Raw genomic sequence first — 21,165 nt, forward strand, 5'->3', positions numbered from 1 at the left:
ACAGCATGTGCTACACACAAGTGTACAAGTATAAACAGGAAGCTGTTGGGTTTTCTTTTTTCTTGGTCAGAAATTGTTGGAGTAATAATAGTGTGGGAAACATGCCGTACAAACTTGTTTTGTAGGAGGAAGCTTAGCCACCTTGACAACTCCCACCTTCAAACTGTGCCAGCTTTACAGTCAATTTTTGATTAAAATCAGCAACTGAATTTAGTTAGAGCTAAACTGAGCAGTGCCAGGCTGTGGCGAACCTCTCTAGTTCAAAGCAGAGTCCTTCAAATGGCACCTTCCAGAGATTGTCAGCTCTGTTTTCTGTGTTTGCTGGCAGCTATGGCTGCACAGACCACAACGAGTACTCAATTATTTTGCATCAGAGTAAACAGCTTGCTATAGCGGTTGGGAAAGAACCCATCTTAACCGTCCCTCCTGGTCATTTTTGCATGTTGTATGAATAATGGCTTTTGTTCCCTTCGTTCTGTAGTATTGGGTATTTACTGGCCACTGCTATGGGCAACTTGATTTGAAAAGCAAGATCCTTAGCTTACAGTGAAGGAAGCTTTCCTCTTTCTGTATGTGTTAAGATCTCATTTCTGTAGCTCTGTCACAGGAGGTTTTTGTGCCTGGTTAGAAGCAGAGCACTGCATAGTGCAAAATGATTTAGGGGAATGCAAAAACCTGATCTCAGAGCTAGTGCTGGAGGAGAGTTGCTCTGACCACAAACTGTAAACAGTAATCAAATACTGTACTTCTGCCTATAAAGTGCTTACCGCAGGGACTAATTTAAAAACCACCCATACCCCTCCTTCCAGATCAGTTTGAGTAGAAGTTTTGTTCGCTGTGTTAAATGCCTTCTGAAGCACGGTATGGGTTAAGCAGTACCTAGAAAAGGCTTTGAAAGTAGTTTAGTTCACTAGAAAGGTAAAGTAGAATCATAAACTGGAAAGTTATTCTTTGTTGTGTAGGGGGAAGGCAGCAGTTCCACAGTTGTTCCCTACAGCATATTGCTAGTGCATTGCTCCTGTAGTGCTGGTGCATTATGGTCTGTGTAGAGCTATCCAGTTAATATGCTCCTGGATACTTACTATCTACTAAACTCCATTAAGAGACAGCACATTTTTTCTGTCCTATACTCTCCCCAGGTGAACAGTCCTTGTTACAGCAACAGTTGTATCATGAATTGGAGAGGAGATGGTTGTCCTCAGAGGAGGTAGTTGCTATCCTCAGTGTTCTTTCCAATATTAAGTTTTGATATATCACATTTCTGACTTCATTTACTTGCTTTCATTATATTTCAGGTATCACAGGTGGCAAAGAAAACAGTTTTTTTTCTCAAATTGAGTCCTGCAAGACTGCTGATTTAGAGCTCTGGAGTGCTGATGTTTACCTTACCCCAGGTATTCTGTTTCTAGTCTGGTTTATGGGGGGTGTGCATATATTTATCAGATTATCTGTTTTTCCCTCTGTGCGTAGTAGTAGGTCATTTTGACCAAATGATAAGGTTGAACATGATAAAGTTGCAGGGTGGTGGTCAGAATGGTTCTCTGGAGAAAAATCTCTTCAGTTATCAAGTCAGGTTAGTCCTGCCAGTTAAGACCAACACCTAAATCAACATGGTGGATGATTTATTTCTCTGAATTTTGAAAGCATAGATCACACAACTAGACACTTATGACCTCACCATCAACTGCAGAGGCTATGCCTTGTGACTGGGTGCTGCTGAAGCACAGTATGACTTGCCAGGTTGCAGGCTGCCAGTACACTAAACTGTTCACCTACAAAATCATCATCTCGGATCTGTGAAATCTTTAGTATTCTTCAAAAGACACATGCACAAATACCTTGGCTTTATGTCTCCTTGGTATGAGTTAGAAAATGCCCATACTCAACTGTAGTTGCTGTCACTCTCCTTACCTGCCATATTGAGCATTTTGATCCAAACCATGGGAAACAAAGATTTCTTCTGTTGTTTCATACACTTAGCTTTTCTGATAACCATGCAGAGCTGTGGCTTAAAGTCAGTGGACTGGGTCCTACAGCTGCTGGAGCTCCATTTCAGGACAAGGTTTTAGATTTATGGTATAAATAATTGAAAGATATTTGTAATTAAATTATCGCGGTTTTTTTCCATATTTCTCCATTTGTAAAGAACTATACATTTTGCCTTGTCTTGATCAGCCCTGCTTTATAAAGACAAATAAATCCTGTCTCCCCTTTGTTAATACTGAAGCTACCTTCACTGTCCTCCTACTGGAGTGTTTAGTGCCCATAGCAATTCCACTCAGTTTTGAGTTATTGGCAATCAAGTTGAGGGGCTGCGTAGGTCAGGCTTGACCTCAATTACTGACTCCCATGTGGTTTTAGGCAAATTTTGTCTCTCAGCAACATGATGTTAGGGTAATTTTTTGTAACTGAAAATCACCATGTGCAGGTTGAGAATTATCAGTGTTTGTTAGAAAGGGTGCAGCGTACCGACTGAAGATGCCATAGTTTCCTTACAGATCTTTGCTTTGGAAAACATCTCTGAAATCCTGAGCTTCTTAGGACAGTTGTGGAGGCCCTGTGTCACCAACCTGTTTCATCCCTGTCTACCCTCCCCACATTAATTTGAGCTTTGGTGGGAGAAGCCAGACTAAGGCTAAAGGGTCTGAATGGATGTCAACTCACCTTCTTACATCTGGTTTTCAGCATCTACGCTTGCAGGAAGTCCTGTTTATTGCAGGAAGTTAGTTTTTTGTTTCTGCCACCATAGCATACTTAACAGGACTCTGCCTTTGTATTTCTGTTTCTTTGCGTGTTTTCCCTGGACAAGAAAATGGGTGGTTTTAATTGAAATGTCACTGAGATGGAACGTATGATTTAGACTTTTTTCTTAAAGCTGAACACATACATGGTTTCCTAAAGCTATGATTTAGACCAGAAATAAAACTGAGTTTGGCCACAGCATGCAGAGTAGGGCGCTTGAAGTTGTAGGGGATAAACTGCTGGCTTCTAGCAGATAAGCCATTGTATTGCCTCATATGGAAAGACATGTCCTCTGGCTGATCTGTAGACAGAGGAGAAGACTAAGGCCCTAATATGAGGTCTGAGACCACATTTTTGTGTGTGGATCTTTTGCTGTTCTGTATTACTCACATGACCTGACTGGCATTTCTTCAACAGAGTTCAGTGGACTTAGTTTTAGGCTTTTGTATGGAAATTGTGTGGATGTTCTGAGAGTGTAGGAGTGAGCAAGAAATCATATTTTAACTCTCTCACTGTCTACTTAATTGTGCCATTGCTTTTAAAAGCCAGAATGTAGATTTAGGAGTGAATTAAGCTGAACAGAACAAAGAGATTTGTGAAGTTCAACCATAGTTTAATAAAAACTTATTGTCTTGTAATAGGAGAGTGTTCAGAGCGTAAAAGTAAAATTTTAGCTCTGTTGAAGTCAGTATCAAAGCTCCTACTGACTGCAGCATAGTCAAAATTTCATCTTCAGAAACAGGTTGGAGTCAGAAACAAAACAAGCTGGAGGAGATAAGTGAGTATTATCATAGAGAATCACCATGTAATTTCATGTGTATCTCTTCTTCTTCAAGGCCGTTAAAATTTTCTTACTCCTTTCACCTGTCCTCTGTATATTGCTCTTAAAGAAATAAAGGATAACAGTTCTCTGTTGCAGTGAATGCTGCACTAAACACGCTACTAAAGTGTAGCAACCACACACTGTTGTGGTGAGGACTCCATACACAGACTGAAAGATTTTGGCAGAAGCAGGGTTAGTGAGCTGGTTCTATTGCTACTTCTGCTGCAGTAAGCAAGCTGAACCACCCAATCCGCCAGTGTGGTAACTGTTTACAGGAGCGATGATTGTAACAGCAGCTGGCGAAAGAAGGCACACTCACTCATAAAGGCTTTGCTTTATTAGAGGTGGAAGGATGTAGCAGGTCACAAGGGCCTGATAACTGAAAGCAGAGGCTGTTTGTGTACTTAGAATGTGGATTAGTGACTGTGCTTGCACATATGCTAGCCACAGCTCAGAGCAGTAAAAGCCTGTGAACCAGGGAGAGAACTGGAAGAATGTGGGTGTGTAACAAGAAAAAACAGCATTCAAAGGGAATGTCGGAACTGCATGCTTCACTGCGATCTGTCACTCTGTCAAACTTCAGCCTTGGTAGTTGCCTGACCTAAAGGGAGTTCGCCACTTGCTTTAAAGATTTGGGAGTTCTGAAACGATTATGGCAAACACTGTGATTCACTAAAGTGGCCATGACTGAAAAAATACTCCCACAGGTTTCCTATTCCATATGTCTCATCCTCTGCTTTCCACACAGACCTTTCCTTATGCTGTACTCTTCCCTGTGCTGTGTGGCCAAGCAGGGAATCAAAGAAATTGATTGGGATGAAAAATCAGTGGTTTAATTATTGCAGTTTACGTCTTAATCTCATACAGTTCCCTGCAAGGGGATATATAAACACCTGGGCCATGTATCATAGGGGAGATGGCAAGAAGGCAGGAACATGAAAGGGGAGGATGTGAGGCAGGACTGACTTTTCAGAAAAAAATTGTAGCTATGCATATCCCTGCACGGCTATCCGTCTGTAGAGGGTCAAGACCTTAAATTCCTGGATGACAGAGGAACAGAGTCTGAACTTCAGTGTAATCTAAACCCTGCATTTTTTTGCAGTGTCTTTACTGTTGTTCTGAGAGATACCTATTTCAGTTCACCTTAAACTGTGTGCTGCAGTAAGGCCGTGTTCCTGACTGGATTGCCATGGACGCTGTTACAATATAAACTTGCAGTGAAGAAATAAGTGCCAGGGTATCAGGTATCTGATAGGTGCTCAGTATCTTCATGGTGATCAGTGTACCTTTCCAGAACTTCAGATGAGGTGTAATTACATTTAATACTTCTAAAAGGCACTAGAATTATACCGGTTGAGAGGTCAGTCCTCTGTTAAAACACAAATATTTATCCCCATGATGAAAAAATGCTTCATTTGGGTTAATAAACAGCACTTATGAACTTAAGATTTCAGCAGTCCTGTAAGACTGATGCTGTCAAACAGCTGACATACTTCATCATAGAAATGACTGCTGTTTAAGTCAACTTCTAATCGTTTTGTACGAACAATTTTCCTGAAAGGAAAGAGGGACTTCTGCTTTTTGTAGTCTGTATACAAGGGAAATTTGTTGAGGTGGAATTAAATGATTGTAAATAAAGTGCTGGGTTACTAAAATGCAATAGTTCTATGTAGCATTGCCTCTGAAATATGCTCATGACAAATATGATGATAATACAATTAATGGCATTTGTCTAAAAAGAACTGAAAACATAATTTATCCTGTGATACTCCCCAAGTCATTGCTCTTCAGCCACAACAGAGGGACTAACCCTGTTCTTTAGCCATTTGTTGTTTTTCAGTTTTATCCCTATGAAAATCTCTGTATTTTGGCAGAATCATAAAGCATCCTTTCATTCCCTCTCTCAAATGTTGCTATAATATTAGCATAGCTTAGAGATTTTCAGGGAAAAGCTGATCCAATTTAGTTATTGTTTGTCACATGTTACATAACTATGTTCATTTTTAAAGCACCCAGTTCTATAGACATTTATCCATTCTATTTTGCTTTCCCGTTCCAATCTTTTACTTTAGAAATGGGGTGGAGTGGATCTTCCAAACAAGAAAAGAATCAAAGGTCATTTGTATTTACTTCATTGAGCCTTGACACTTTGACTAGGAAAATACTATTTAAGCTGTTTTCTGTGATCTTTTACAATTGTGGCTTTTATTAGTCTCATGAAATCACTCACTCATTTTTTTTCTCATGCACAGACAAAACAAAGGCTAGTTATTGCATGTCAAATTAATGAATGTTGCTTTATGTGGCAAGTGTTTTTGACTATGGGAAGGCTTCTTTCCACTCAGGCTTTCCACCTGAGTACCTGCAGGCTGCAGTGTTGTTATTGTGATTATCACTTATAGAGTAGTGTGAGGTAATCCTAGTTGCTTTAGAGGAAAAGGAAGAACTTGGAGAAACCCCAGGAATCCTTTCTTGGGGAGGACTTTAAGCCAAATTCTGATTTTTCCTGGAGTTTCTGGGACTTCTAACACAGTAAACAAAATTCCTATCCTGAAACGTCGGTAAGCTTCCTTTCACCGGATGATACCATTTACTATTGCTATTTTGTGTATTAATTGATATGCTCTAGGTTTCATGTAAATAACACAGAAACCATGGACCAAGGCTGCAGCAGGAGATTGTGTGGTTCTGCCTGAAAACTTTCACTGCATAAGCCATGGAGAAGCTATCCAAGCCAGCACCTGGGAAACTGAGACATTGTTTACACCTATCTGTGTATACTTCTTCTAAGTCTTACAGTAATAATCAGACACCCTTAATTCTGGGAGCTTAGTCTTTATAGAACTTGCAAGATTGTTGAGGATAGGATGGAATGTAGGAAAAGATACACTGACCCTCAGAACCTGGTTCCTGTGTTTTTGTATACTGCTTTTAAGAGACATTTTCTCAGTAACCTAAATTTGCTTTGATCCTTTTTCCTTTCCATTTCAGCTCTGGCACAACCATAAGGCAGACCTTAATCTCCTTGTGTACATTTTCGGTTTGTAAGGGGAGGGATTTTTGCCCATGAAGAATGTCTTCTTATCTTCTCATATCATGGAGTTTTCACTATGAATACAAATAATTGCACAACATTTTTTTTTCCTTGTGATTTCACGTAGAACTTAGCTGAACTGCACAAATTTAAGTATGTAAATAAGATACATAGAATATTACTGTTTCTACTCACTTGGCTGATTTTTACTTTGTAAATAGGCAAGGTGTTTTCAGATTTCAGGACAGGCCCTTCCTTACTGAATAATACTTAATACTTCAGTGTGTTAACCAGAGAACCTGTTCATTGTATAGTATAATACTGGCTCTTAAACGAGAGCCTGGAAGTAGAAAAAGTGTATATTTGCTCAATCAGAAAGGAGCACGGTATGTGTATGTGCCTCCATATAATGTATTTTCTGCCCCAGTTGTATGATGTAAAATGGCCTCTTGTATGAATAGTGAAGTATGAAGCCAAACATGAGAAGTCAACAAAATGTTGGACCTTAACAGGATTTGGATCAAATGAAGCCTACAGGCTTCAGCTGGCTTTGGATCAGACTATGCAAGAGATCAAAATGGAGACCTATATTTTGGAAAGAAAAATGTAAAAATCAGCTAATGCAGTGCTGGTTTTCAGTGTCTTGCTAGACAGACCACTTACTGTGTGTTTGATGCTGGAGAAGTCATGTCTCCTCACTTCCTTGATTAATAAAATGGGAATTATACCATGTACCTTCCCAGCAGCCCTCTAAAATTTGTGTAGTGCTCACTAGAGTGCTGTGATGAAAGGTGTGTGTTTATAAACAGTGTGTCATTTAATGTTCTTATTACCTGTGATTTAATAGAAAGTATATGGCAAAATGATATGTTTTTAACTCAGCAGTGACTCAGACATGATGGTGATCACAATGTGTGGTTTGTGGTGGGCATTTTTTTAGTGCTATCTGTATGAGTAGAACTAGTTTATTATTTCCATACGTTGACTTCATATACCTGATATTTAGACTGAGTTGCTATCTCTATATGTGCATGTTTCTACATAATGCTGGGGACAGCATTGATTACTGTGGTGCTGACACTATGGATGAAGGTTGTGAGGGTCTGGTTCTCTGTTCTGAGATCATCTCCAAATCTGCAGTTGCCATCCTCAGTAATGGCTCTGCCAGCAAGGGAGTTCACCCAACTGTATTATTCATGCCATGGAATAGTCCCTCAGGAAAAGCTGTTGGTGACTGTCATACATCTTCAGAAATACATTGCTCTGAAAAGAAAGAAGAGAATCTGAAGTATTGGAAGGAGTTATCTATCTGAGCTGCCCATACCAGGTCAGACATACATTAAGCACCTAGTTCAGAAGAGCACCCAGAACATTGGCTCTGTATACCATCAAACCAAACACCATGAGCCACAACACCATTCTTTATGCCCCTTTTTACAGTTAGGACCTGTCATAAAAGTTCAGAAGCTGGTTTCTGTCGCCTTTGACACAGGTGTAAGTCAGGAGCAGTTCTGCTGGCATTACTATCATATGAGAGGGTCTTCTCTCATAAGTGCAAAATAAGTTAACAATAGTCAGTTTTATGTGGGAGGAGGGTGGGTGCTACTGTACCACAGATTTCAAGGAGATATGATCCAATCTAACCAATACCACAACATTGTTCACAGTGTTTCATCTCTGAACTCTCCCAAGACCAACTGAGATAATGAAACTGGGAGCATTTCTCATTCTTGTTAGATGAAAAATTGTCATGGAAGTGAAAGTGGTGGCCGACAAGTCAAGTTACATTCTCAGTGCATTAAGAATCAGGAGGTTTTGCTCCCCATTTCTTGTTGAGGTTATTTGATGAGTTTTCCTTTCACTAATGCTATGCAATTTTGAAGCAATAGCTTTGTTTTGTAAGTCCAACACTACAAAGTTTTAATTGACAGTATGTGATCTGGGATGGAATGACAAACCTCTCATCATTGATTGTTGATTCGAACACAGTGCAGCAACATGTTGGAAGTCTAATGCTGAAGGAGTTCCTGCAATGGCTTAGTGATTCAGTCCAAAGCAGAGGAGTGGCCACCCTACCATTAACTACTGCCACTTTATTGCTGAAGCAGTAAAGATGCTTTCAGAGCCCACAGACCTAGGCTAGAGCTTTCCCATTAGCTTCAGCCTCTGAAGTGTCCAAACCTAAAGTGTCTGTGTTTTAATCTCTGCTGAAAATCAGGTGAGCCTATTCTTTTGTCTCTTGTGAGTAAAGCAAAAGCTTCTTTATTCCGGGGAAGTAATGGTGATGCTGTTTGTAACTGTTTGGAAGAGCCTAATTGAACCGGTTGCTTGAGTGCGGGGAGTAAGGGCAGCTGTGTAACCTGCAGGAAAGCAGTCTGTTTCAGAAGTGAGGGGGTGAGTCTCAAAATTATTGTTTATTTCTTAATTTCTGTTAGCTTTTGAGTGAAGACAAGGGTTAATTAGATAGCAAATACTCTCAAGGAAGCAGAAGGAAATATTCTGCTAATATTTTAGCAGAACTAAGTGTCTAAGACAAGTTAAACAGTGAGTTTGACTTCTACAGTCCAGCTTTGCAAAGATAGTGTGTAGTTTTGTATTATGTAAAGTGATAGAAAGATGAAAGAGGAAGAGCCTTAGCTTTTATTGCAAGATGCAGAACAGAAAACTCTCTGTACAGGAAATGTACAGGAAGTTCTTGTTTGTTCTGATTCTGCCTTGGTGGGTTAAAGAACAGTTTCACCTGGCTGCATAGTAGAATATTCTTTTGGATTAGTCTTTGGGTTGAATTTGACCATGATGTATGTGTGCTTCCAAAGGCAATTTCAACATGTTACTCCTGGTACACAGAAGACTTGTGATAATGAGTTATTTGTTTGAATGTTTTGGTTGCTTTTTCTCTGCATTAATTGGTTTTGTGCAGACTTACTGAAGGTATGGAGACAAGTGGGAAAGAGTACATATTTAATATGATTAATTATGTTTGCATATTCACTAGAAAATAGCTTATAAAATATGGTGTCATGTTTTTCTTGGAAAAGGTTTAACAGCAGTGAGTACTTCAAAATCTGTCTTTTGAAGATGAGTTTTATTTGGTGCTCAGCTTGTTGTTTTAAATAAAAACTCCTCTCATGTTGTGGTGAATATTTACAGGTGAGGAAGGGAGTCAAAGTAGCCACATAAAAGCATCAGGTATATTAAAGTGGGGAAAAAGTAGTTACCTGAGCTTTAAAACTCTGGAGCTAACATCCTTATTACTTCAAACTGGGACATTGGCTCCATACCACCTCAAAGTGTGTCACTCACAAGCTCAGTCTGTGCAGCACTACTCACCTATTCTTTGAAAGGTTTTTAAATAAACAGCTGACTGCCGCCACAGAGCATTTAAGAGCTGGAGGTTATGGGTCTTAGTAACAAACAACAAACTGTAGGCCAAAGTTGTCTCTTTAAAGGGCCTTCATTTCCTGCCAATGACACTTAAATAAATCTTTCCAAGGCTAGCTTTGTTTAAAGTCTTTCCTGACCTTTGTCAGGTTTCAGGATCTCTGTGTTTGAACATTACCGCAAGCGGCATGTCAGATAGAACAATAGTCACTCTTGAGTTCATCCCTGAACTCATATTTTGCTGGCACAGAAAGAATGGCTGTTTATAAACTCATGATTAGAGTATTCCTCCATTGTGCTATCAGCAGAAGGAAAAAGAATCACTTGTCTGCTGGTTTTGTTTAGCTGCTGCTTGCTGGCAAATGGGCCGGATGCTAATATTTCAGCTATTTGGGAGACGATTTTTTATGGCATTTACATTCTATTGTGTGGGGATAGGGTCTAGCACACCAGATTTCTCTTTGCTTAGGTACCTGTTGCTTTCTTGTGGTGCTTAAGAAAAAAGAAGCACCTTTTTCTCTTCCTTTCTGCCCCTCAGCAAAGCTTTGGGCCCTAGTAAAATTTTCATGGATGTGATTTCTGTTAAGGAAAAAAGTGGAGCATGCATAATCCTATGATGAGAATTCATCAGCCACTGATAGGGTAGGGTTTTTGTAGTGCTGTGCAAATTTAAAATATACTGTGTTATTTAATTTAAAGAGTGCACATCATGAAATGTTTACTCTCTGTCTTTAATCCTAAAACCTTCAGTAGTAAAACAAAAGTCTAATTGAGATAGCCCCTATCTACCCTATCACCTGCTAATTGCCTACATTTACTGATGATAATACTCTTCTGCACATGTGTATATAAAGAAAAAACAAGGCTTTAATGCAGTAAATTATTTTTTCAGTCAGACTAGCTGTTAAAACCATTCTTTGTTACAGGAGAAGGTTAGATGGGATGACACAAAGTCTATGCTTTTCCTTTTGTAAGAACGACAATGCCAAGTATTTCCCTGTAGAGAAGATGAATAGAGCTATAAGGAATGGCAGCCTCACCGTTGCTTTCTAATCATCCTACACAATCAAATAGAAAATTAAGACCACTACTGAATTCTTGAAGGTAGATCAAGAAAAATAACAATCTCTGTAGAGTTCTGTGGGAAACAGGAATTATTTCTATGCAGTAATGCAGGTTTCCCTCTAACTAGGGTCTATGAGGTTTGCAAAAACAAATAGCTTGTTAATTAAAAATAGAGAACAAATAAGGAAGAATCTTGTGTGGGGATTCTTTTTCCTACAGAGAAGAGCACTGAAGTTATCACTCTAGGAGCAGTTAGATGAGACTTCTAAATTGTCACATAGTATTTTGTCTACTAAATTATACAAACATTATGTATGGTATGCAGTCACTGTAAAAAGGCAGCAAAGTTATAAGATTGGTTTGAAAATGATCTAAACGTGAAGATTTTACGAGATTTATTGAATTGCCCTCTTTATGATAGCTTAAGAGCCTCTATTTGGGTAGATACTGAAAAAGGACAGAGAAATTAATTCCTTTATGCTTTAAAAAATGAGACCTTTTTTTTTTTCCTTTTAAATGTTCATCACAATATGGGTTGACCAGTTTTTAAGGCGAGCTTGTTATATATTTGCTTTTCAGCTCATAATTACTAGAAAATGATGGTGAAGCAGTAACAAACTGACAGGACCAGACTTGAGTTTAATACTGATGTATATTGTTTCCGTATCCTTAGGGACATGAAGCCTTTTGGGAAGACTTTCAAGAGGAATAGCTAATAAACTGCTCTGAAGTTGACAGGAGCTTCTCTGAGAAAAAGAACAGGGCCTGGAGGACCTGTGATACAGAACAACTGTTTTCAGATACCTGCATTAAATTTCAGCTGTGTTTTTCTCCCGTCTGCCACAGAGCAGAAGATTAGCAGACATGTCCATAGCACTTAAGCAAGTCTTTAATAAAGATAAGACTTTCCGCCCAAAACGCAAGTTTGAACCTGGAACCCAGAGGTTTGAACTTCACAAACAAGCACAGGCCTCTCTGAACTCAGGCGTGGACTTGAAAGCAGCTGTGCAGTTGCCCAGCGGAGAAGACCAAAATGACTGGGTGGCTGTCCATGTTGTTGACTTCTTCAATAGGATCAATCTCATTTATGGAACTATCTGTGAGTTCTGCACAGAGAGGACCTGCCCAGTGATGTCTGGAGGCCCCAAGTATGAGTACCGGTGGCAGGACGACACGAAGTACAAGAAGCCCACAGCGTTGCCAGCGCCCCAATATATGAATCTTCTCATGGACTGGATTGAGGTGCAAATCAACAATGAGGATATATTTCCTACGAGTGTAGGTAAGTGTGAGGAAGAAGTCCAGAAGCATAAACTGCATTTCACTCTGTATACAAAGCATGTTCTCTTCCAGCCTGTTGCTAGGGATTGTGAAATTCAAGCCTTTTTAAAGGTGGTAAGGAGGAGAGTGTCTTCCAGTATGAAATGTTAACTGTGGGTGCTAGATATGGTGGGGTTTGCTAGCCTAAAATGTTTTCATTCTAGCCAGTTGTCCCTGATAAGCCTCCCAGGTTAATCACTAAGAGTAGTCAGCGCTGCATTATTAGCTTGTTGAAAGCTAATCAAGTTTGCATTGCTTTGCACTTTGGCCGCTTAGGAGATACAGAATGGATGGAAAGCAAAGCCATTAGAGTGTTATCCTCCCTCACAAGTTTGTACAGCTATGTGCAGTACAAGGCACTGGAGAGTCAGGAATGCAGTGAACTCTGCCTTCCCACCCTCTCCTGACTTCCCATCCAAAACTGACAAATTGAGAAGTGAATTATACTCCAAATTACTGTTTCTAAGAGCTTTGCAGTGTTTTAACCAGACAGCTCATATAAGAGAGCTGTTAAGGGCACAATTTTACTTTTTTAATACTATAGTTTGCTTTCCTGAAGAATGGGGCAAGTAGGTGGAAGTCTTTTTGCTGGAATAGTTCCTTCTGGATGAAGAGGATTTTGCAGAAAAGTGCATCGTGTAGAGTAGACAGCCTAAATCTTTAGCTGTGGCTGCAGTTAATAAACAAAGACAGGATGTTATACCTTAGAGATGTCAGTATACTTATGTAATTTTTAGCAGTTTTAGTAAATGAGTCCTGATTCACTTCTTGCAAGTGGGAAAGCTGGGAGCTTGCCTAGATAAGTAACAAACAAGAAGAATGCTCATAATTTAAAATTAATTAATGCAAATGTTTTGCAGTTTATATGCAGCTAGGGCCTGTGGCTAATTGGTAGATAATACATCAAGAGGCTGCATCTATCAGTATTTCCTGACCTTTGAAATACCTTATTCTTGGCCTTGACAGCTATTTGTCTGGACAAACTTGTGGTTTGTTTCCCAGTTCCTATCAATTTTCTACACTAATAGGTAGAAAGAAGGCAGTAACTACATCTTTTAATCCAGACTTTGGCAGCATAGCAAGAAGGAGGATTTCAAAGGAAGCAGTATCACATTTCCTGTGTAGTGAAAAATGGGTTTGATTTCTCCAGCATTTGTTGTTTAATGTTTCTTCAGGGTGAATGATTTTTGGAATTGAAGGTGCAGTGAAGTCTGTGATTTTGCTTCCATTGGTATTTCTGCAGGCTTTTGTTATACCAAGTTCCATCTTGGAGTGTTCCAATATTACTCTGCTCTTCCAGTTTGCATACATAGAAAATGTGGTCTGTCTGCAAGCTTATTATCTATAGCACACAAGCTTTCAGCTCTAGATGCTCCCCCCCTTATGTTTGTAGTAAGATCTGGAGGAACTTCTACCCTGAAAGCTTACCTATTGTAAGCCTAAGAATGAAATCAGTAAATACTACTGTTTTTCAGTAAATCTACTGTTTTTCTCCTCCCAGCAGCTCCTGCTGTTGTAGATTAAATCAGATCTGAAGAAACTGAGGAAGGGGAGAGACCTGTGGTCTCCAGAATGGGGCTGGACTCTGATACAAGTCAGAACAGGAATGCTTGATGTCTGTGAAAAATCTGCATCTGAAAAATCTGACCCAACAGAAGGGGAGAAGTCTCCTTGAGCCTTCGTGGAGTGGTGGGCTGTGCCATGGTTATGTTACAGACTGAGGTGACTGGACAGTCCCATAAAGAGATTTTATAGATACTCTTTGGACCATTATTCCATAGGGCAGCACTTGTATCCATATTCCACTCTCCCCTTCTCTTGAGGTTTTGTTGCAGATACCACCTGCAGTGCCCACCTGCACGCTTTACGTTACCTTCTTGATTCACCAATTCGTAGTGTGAAACTGTTGGTAAAATTGCTTGGGAGGCCTTAGATTTTATGATTCAGAAGCAGATGCACACTGCAATACATTGGCCATTCTGGGTACCTCTTCTCTCAGCCAGTCCCTACTTCGGCACCCAAATGGTCAAAGGGAAGTTTGGGTCTGTTCCTGGGTAAGTTACTTTTCTTTCAAGGGAATCATTTTGATTTCTTTGCACATCAGTCCCCCTATCTGTAAAATGGAAATGATACTACCTACCAGCCAGAGTACTGCGTATAAAGTTGAATGAAATGCAGTTGCTTAGCATGTATATTATTACATGTTTTGCTTTTCACAATTGATCAGAATGTGAAGCTTTGTTATTGTCTTCAGTACTGTTTGTTCCTACCTGTCCTGCAGCAGCCTTTGGTTAGATGCACTGTAGGCTTAATATTAATGCAGACCTCTATTTTCATTCAGAGAAATTAATGATGGGTACAATGAAGATTGTCATTCTTCAGAGAAGCTGAAATAGGTAACAGGTTTAGGTATGTCCTTACTAATAGTGCAACAGTTTTAAACCATTGAGTGGCTGTAACTTAAAGAGATTCATTTATTGTTTTGAATCTCTGTTGCATATAGTCTGCAGAGAATTGTTCTGGAAAAAATGTATGTCCAGTGTATGGGATTTAGGCTGACCTTTCCATTAGCAAATGAGTTTCATGAAGAGATCCAGAGCAGGATTCATAAGAGCTGTCCAGAGAAACTTGAACACATTTTTCTCAGCTTAATCCTAGTAAACTGTTTCTCTTTCATTTGGCATATCTCATGCAAATTGTCTAAAAAAGGATTTCAAGAACTATGATTAAACTCAGCTTTCATAGAGGACCCACTTTCAAAGAAAATCGTTTCAGGAGATGGGTAGCCAGGGTTGGTGGGGTTTTTTTTCAGGGGGGGTGGGGTGGTGGTGGTGGTGTTGTTCCTCCATGGTTTAAAAAAAAAAAAACACTAATGCAGTTGAGTTATAAATTGTTATGAATGTTATATTTAACCCTCTCGGTGTTTACATTGGCACAGTGACCTCTGGCCACTTACCAGCCTCTGCACTTCCTGTGGTCTGGTGCTATTTCCTCTCTGCTTTCTCCAGTCATTCTGGTCCATTCGTTTGCTGGCAAAGAGCCTCTTCCTCCAGCCGCTCTCCTAATACTAAACTGGCAGGAGAAAAGGGAGCTGGTATGGGAACAGAAGAGCTGTCAAGAATTGTGTGCAGGTGACAAAACCAGGTGCTGAATATTAAGAGCACTTCTTTGTGTAGCAAAGCTTTAAGGACTGTCTTTGGCAAATGGCCTCACAGCCTGTAGAGGATTATAGACATGATTATGTCCTTGTTTTTATATCCATTATTCTCAATTTCCTTTATTAATTTTAAGTGGATTTAAGACATGTAAGAGGCTGACATCTCTGGAAGGAAGATCTATATGTAACCACAGATATACTCTGACCTGTCTCAGCCCTCATTGAGTGGGAATGCATGAACAGAATGGAGGAGAGTTCACTCTGTATGCCTGCTCAGGCCACTCTGGTGAAGCTATCCATATTAGTCCCCAGCATGAATCTTTGTAGTGTGCTGGACTTTTATTTAGCTTTGGGGTAAACTCTTTTTCTTCAGTAAATACTTCTTGCTCTTCCAGGCACCTAGTAATCTCGCTATTTAAATACCTTTCAAGGGATGTATTTCCCAGGCTTATATAGACAACTTAAATACTCTATAGCCTCAAAAGTACTACGGGAAGCAGTAGATCCTTGGAACAGCTGCAGTTTTTGGTGAACTGGAGTTGTCAGCTTTCATCATATATATTTGTGCAGTGTCAAAAAGAGGAGCTAAGAGATAAAGCAGCTTTCTACTGCTGTGCTCTCTTCAGGCCCTGATTGCCAAACAAGACAAATTCAGTTGCCTTAGATTTTTTTCTCCTCCCCATTGCAGCCTTAAATTGGGAATAATTCTCTTGTTTGGATTTTTGGTGAATGGAATGGATTTTTTTCTGCTGTAAGAGTCAGTGGGAAAGATATCCAGTTATATAAGGCCACAGGGGATTATTTCATTTGGTTGAGTCTGGAGGTACTTACAACACGCATAGATGTGGCGCTCAGGGACATGGTTTAGTGGTTGGACTTGGCAGTGCTAGGCTAATGGTTGGCCTTGATGATCTTAAAGGTCTTTTCCGACCAATAGGATTCTATGATTCTATTTATTCTAATCTGACCTCCAGCATAACACAGTCCAGAGAACATCACCATGTGATTTCTTCCATCAGGTCCATAGTTTGAAATGAGAAGACAGTCAGAAGACAGAGACTTCTGCTGAAATAAACAAGAACATGAAATTCTTTTCTGACTTGACAAAATGAAATGTTTTTCCCCATGAGGACAATAAAGCAGTTGAGAGGGGGACCAGAGACGTTGTGCTGTCTCCATCCTTTGGGTTATTCAAGACCAGGCTGAATAAAGCCCTGAGCAACCTGATATGATCTGATAGCTATATAAAGCAGAAAGCTGGGATGCCAACCTCCCAAAATCTGTGCCAGCCTGAATTGTCCTGTGATTCTTATTCTAGTTTCAGCACTGAGCGGCTGCTTCAGGAACAAGAGCTAAATTGATTAGAAACTGATTAAGCAGTTAAGAAGCTGCAATATGTCATTTAATGGAAGGAAAAAATCACTTTTAAGCTATGACAGGTTTTTTAGAGGAGGATTTCAAAGGTGATTAAGTTACTGTAATCAAATAGCCTAGTTATGGCTGATCAAAATTAAAACATACTTTAAAAGTGTTTGAAGCCTAGGACTTCAGCTGAAAAATTAATGCATCTTTAGAAACACACTGCCTGGTCCGTGCTTAACTAGTAAATTTTGTAGCTGAGAGCTTCACAGTTTTTGCACAGACCATGTGTGTGACGCTACTTCCAAAAGAGGAGCCCAGTATGTTACCACAATGCGTCTACAAAAGCAGAACGAGACTTTGGAGGGCTCTTGTGGATGTGAATCAAAACAACCACTAAACCAAGAACTAAACTTTTTCAATTTTTTCTTACAAATATAGTGGTAGAATTTTTCTGGTTCTCTAGCCAGTAATAATAGTTATCACTTGGGGCACTTTTCTGCAGGGTCAGGAGAGCAGCTGACTGGTGACTGTGACTAGAGACTCCTCAGCTACTTTAACTGAGCAAAGGCCTCTTCACAATACAGCCTGTAGAAATGTGGGGAGAGTGTTTGATATAATTGACTTTGCCTTACCACTGTCCGTGTCTTATTAATCTTCCAAAGTATGAGGAGGTGCCCATGGCATGGGCAAAGTGGCATTTTTTTTGGCTGTGTATACTTTTTCTTCATTCTTTGCAACCATTGCAATTGCATCATCTAGGAACAGCCGTTCCTTCATGCACACTCACCCTGCAATAGAAAATGTACAATCTCTGCAGCTGATTTGTTTCTTTTATTTTAAGACGAAGCTTTGCCAGGAGCTGAAGGAAGGGATCAGATTGCTGGCTGTTAACTGGTCATTCAGTCACCCAGTGGTGAATGCATATAGCTGTAGGTTACCAGCTGAAGAGTCTTGTAAATTCCGAACAATCCTTTCTGCTTGATCCTTATACATGTCAGACCAATGCTGGATTTGGACTAAAGAAGAATTTTGTTTGGTAACACCTTCTTTTCACTGTTGTTGCCCTTCCTTGGTCCCTCCTTCAGCACATGGATGTGCCTACCAAGAGCTTCGAGTTAATCTCTTGTGCAAATGAAATAAAGAAAATTCTGCAAGACGTGGACTATTGTATGGCTGTAGCTTTCCTCTAGTCATTAAACGTTGTGAATTCTGTGCATGTATGTATGTTACAGAAAAGTTACAGCAGCAGGACAGCTGTCCTTTTAGAAGGTTTGGTGTCTTGAAATACATGTGCCTGGAAAATACCAGGTATTTTTTTTACAACTAGTTTATATGTCAGAGCTTCCTCCCCCTTTTTCCTGTTCCTGTGATTCAGGCTCTAACAGATGCTTCTGTGTAAACTAAGCTGGCAGATTAATCAACCCACAAACCTAGTGATCTTCAAGAGTACCACCAAAGAAGATTGATAAAAATTATGTTGGCCCCATCTGCATGGCGAGTTTACTAGTTATCTATCTGACCTTCTTAGCATTGCATTACTTTCTTGCTGTCTGATTGTACTTTGGAGCAATTTCTTTCTCTATTTTTGTCTGGTATCTAAAATGCATTAATTAGTCCAGGCATTCTGCTTATTCAAGAACAGGAACTGAAGCCTTGGAGTAGTCTAGACAATCCTGAAGTCTAAGCATTGTTGACTGACATGTGACTGCTCCCAAGGCTATCCTCCTCAGCTGTCTTCCCCAGTGTATCCTCTTGATCTGATGCTAGATATGCCATTTGAGGAACATATAGGTCTGCTTCCAACTCAAACATATAGATTAATCCATTCTTCAGTCTAATTCTGATAGTAATAGAAAATATTCAATAGAAAGCAAGTGTAAATTCTTTAGCACATTATCCGCTTTTCCATGTGAAGGATTTGTCACTGCTGGTATGAAGGAATGCTGCCTCACCTGGAGAATGCATATTAGAAAGCTGATGCCTCATATGCCAGGTTTTCTGTATTATGGCAGTCATTAAGGGGTAAAAAGCACTTTTATCAACACATAGAAAAGCAAGTGTCAGCAGATCTCTTCTTGCATTCTCCATGCTACAGAAACTTAAAAAAACCCAACACAAACCGAAAAGAAACCAGCCCCAAACCTTAAGTGGTAGCATGAATGATAGAGGGAAAGCTCATGGGGAGAGGGATGTGTTAGCTGGCTCTGCAAAGTCTGAAAGGTTTCGAGTCCTCTGCTCACTCTGATACTGCTTTGGGAGGATGAAAGTAGTATGGAACACCTACAAGAAGTGGTGTCCTACATGGGAACTAGGGAACTGTATCTGCCAAGTCCCTTGTTCTCGAGTAATTTAGCTCTCCAGCACATTGTGAAAGCATATGCTGTGGGACGTTACTTAAATTAGTCTCTCAGAGGATCTGCAACTCCACAACCACAGCTTCTACTCTAGCTGAACTTGTGACCTCTTCTCTTTAGCTGCCTTCACAGCATGGCTAATGTCTACAGTGTGTTAACTCTATGGCATATTGGGGCTGAGCTCGTGACCAACTCAAAAGTGTGGGAAATTCAATACCTTGAACATGCTCAGCCTTGGAAAGTGGGTTTGTGTGAACTGAGTAGTCTGCATTCCACTGTGTTTTGTGCATTCCTTTCCCTGATGAACAAGGAGAATGGCTCCTTATTTGAAACCTTATAAAACAGACTTTATCTGATACGCTTCAAAGCAAAATATGTGTAGGAGTAGTATTTACAGGTCATACTGTCTTTGCTGGGTCATTTTTTGGAATCCAAACAAAATAAGATTCACAAGTCTCAGCTTTCTTAGTTGTTACTTTTTGCTTACATTTATTTTGCCAAATTTAAGTTCTTTAAGCTCAGAAATATTGTAGAAGATTCATGGTAGTCTCTACTCCTTCAAAGTATTTTCATCCTTAAGGTCAATCTTTTGAGGACAATGCTGGTACTTTTGGGGCATGTTTTATGCAGAATCTAGCCAAGGGAGAAGACATGTCAGTGGGGTCATCAGCTGCCCCAGACGCATGGCAACAATTATCAGAATAAAGTGTAATCATAGAGGTATGAAAATAAAATAATTTAGTCCTGTTTAAAGTACAATCTCAGGTTAACTTCACTGTGGAATGTCTGGAGTGCTACAGTAGTGTGGTTCTAAGGCAACTTCTGGAAAGCCTAAAGCAAGGACAAGGTCTTTGATTCAGCCAGAGCTATATGCACCAATATTGCCTATAAGTTTGGACATCTTCATTCAAATAGGATTTTGGCCTTCTAGATTCACGTAGAGTATGTAAATAGAACAAAATTTGAAACCTTAACAGGGGAAAATTCATTAGTTTATTTTAAATTAGGTCCTCATGTCTTTTATAGATATTTTTGGAGGAAAGTCAAATATGTACTTTAAAAATACATGATTAAAAACCCCTTGTGTTGATAAAAGCCGTGTGTGAGTCTTTGTATCAGAAATAGTGTGGCCGGCAGGACTAGGGAAGTGATCGTTCCCCTGTCGGCACTGGTGAGGCTGCATCTCAAATACTGTGTTCAGTTTTGGGCCCCTCACTCCAAGACAGACATTGAGGTGCTGGAGCGTGTCCAAAGAAGGGCAATGAAGCTGGTGAAGGGTCTAGAGCACAAGTCTGATGAGGAGCGGCTGAGGGAACTGGGGTTGTTTAGCCTGGGGAAAAGGAGTCTGAGGGGAGACCTTATCGCTCTCTACAGCTACTTGAAAGGAGGTTGTAGGCAGGTGGCTGTTGGTCTCTTCTCCCAAGTAACAAGTGATAGGACAAAAGGAAGCAGCCTCAAGTTGTCCCAGGGGAAGTTTAGATTGGATATTAGGAAACATTTCTTCACCAAAAGGGTTGTCAAGCACTGGGAACAGGCTGCCCAGGGAAGTGGTTGAGTCCCCATCCCTGGAGGTATTTAAAAGACATGTAGACATGGTGCTTAGGGACATGGTTTACTGGTGGATGTCGCAGTATTAGGTTTATGGTTGGACTCGATGATCTTAAGGGCCTTTTCCAACTGAAATGATTCTATGATTCTATCATTTGTTACTCTTTAAACACAAAAGCAAGAATGACATACTCAGATAATCTGAAACATTTGTAAGTACAGTATTCATCCTGATAATGCTGCAGAGAAAACCATCAAGCTTTCTTATCAGTATTATTTATAAGTGTAATTAAGTCACTTGTGTGCTTACCGTTAAAGACAACTGTAGTAGTACATTTCTGTGCCTAGGTATGCAGAAGTTCTCTGTCTGGAGGAGTTT

General features: G+C 40.0%; 1 protein-coding gene across 4 annotated transcripts in view; it reads left to right on the forward strand.

The window, feature by feature from the left end:
• The window catches only part of MOB3B (MOB kinase activator 3B), a 94,079-nt gene that overhangs the window by 25,103 nt on the left and 47,811 nt on the right, over nucleotides 1-21,165 (forward strand). For 3 of the 4 annotated variants that reach the window (XM_054809329.1, XM_054809331.1, XM_054809332.1), the window contains exons 2-3: nucleotides 1,296-1,394; nucleotides 11,719-12,327. In XM_054809329.1, coding sequence (XP_054665304.1) covers nucleotides 11,910-12,327 — 418 coding nt within the window. In that variant the 5' untranslated portion in view covers nucleotides 1,296-1,394; nucleotides 11,719-11,909. The remainder of the gene's footprint in view (nucleotides 1-1,295; nucleotides 1,395-11,718; nucleotides 12,328-21,165) is intronic. The other variant, XM_054809330.1, reaches the window with a different exon arrangement.

Source organism: Grus americana, chromosome Z (assembly GCF_028858705.1).
Source record: "Grus americana isolate bGruAme1 chromosome Z, bGruAme1.mat, whole genome shotgun sequence".
NCBI lineage: Eukaryota > Metazoa > Chordata > Aves > Gruiformes > Gruidae > Grus > Grus americana.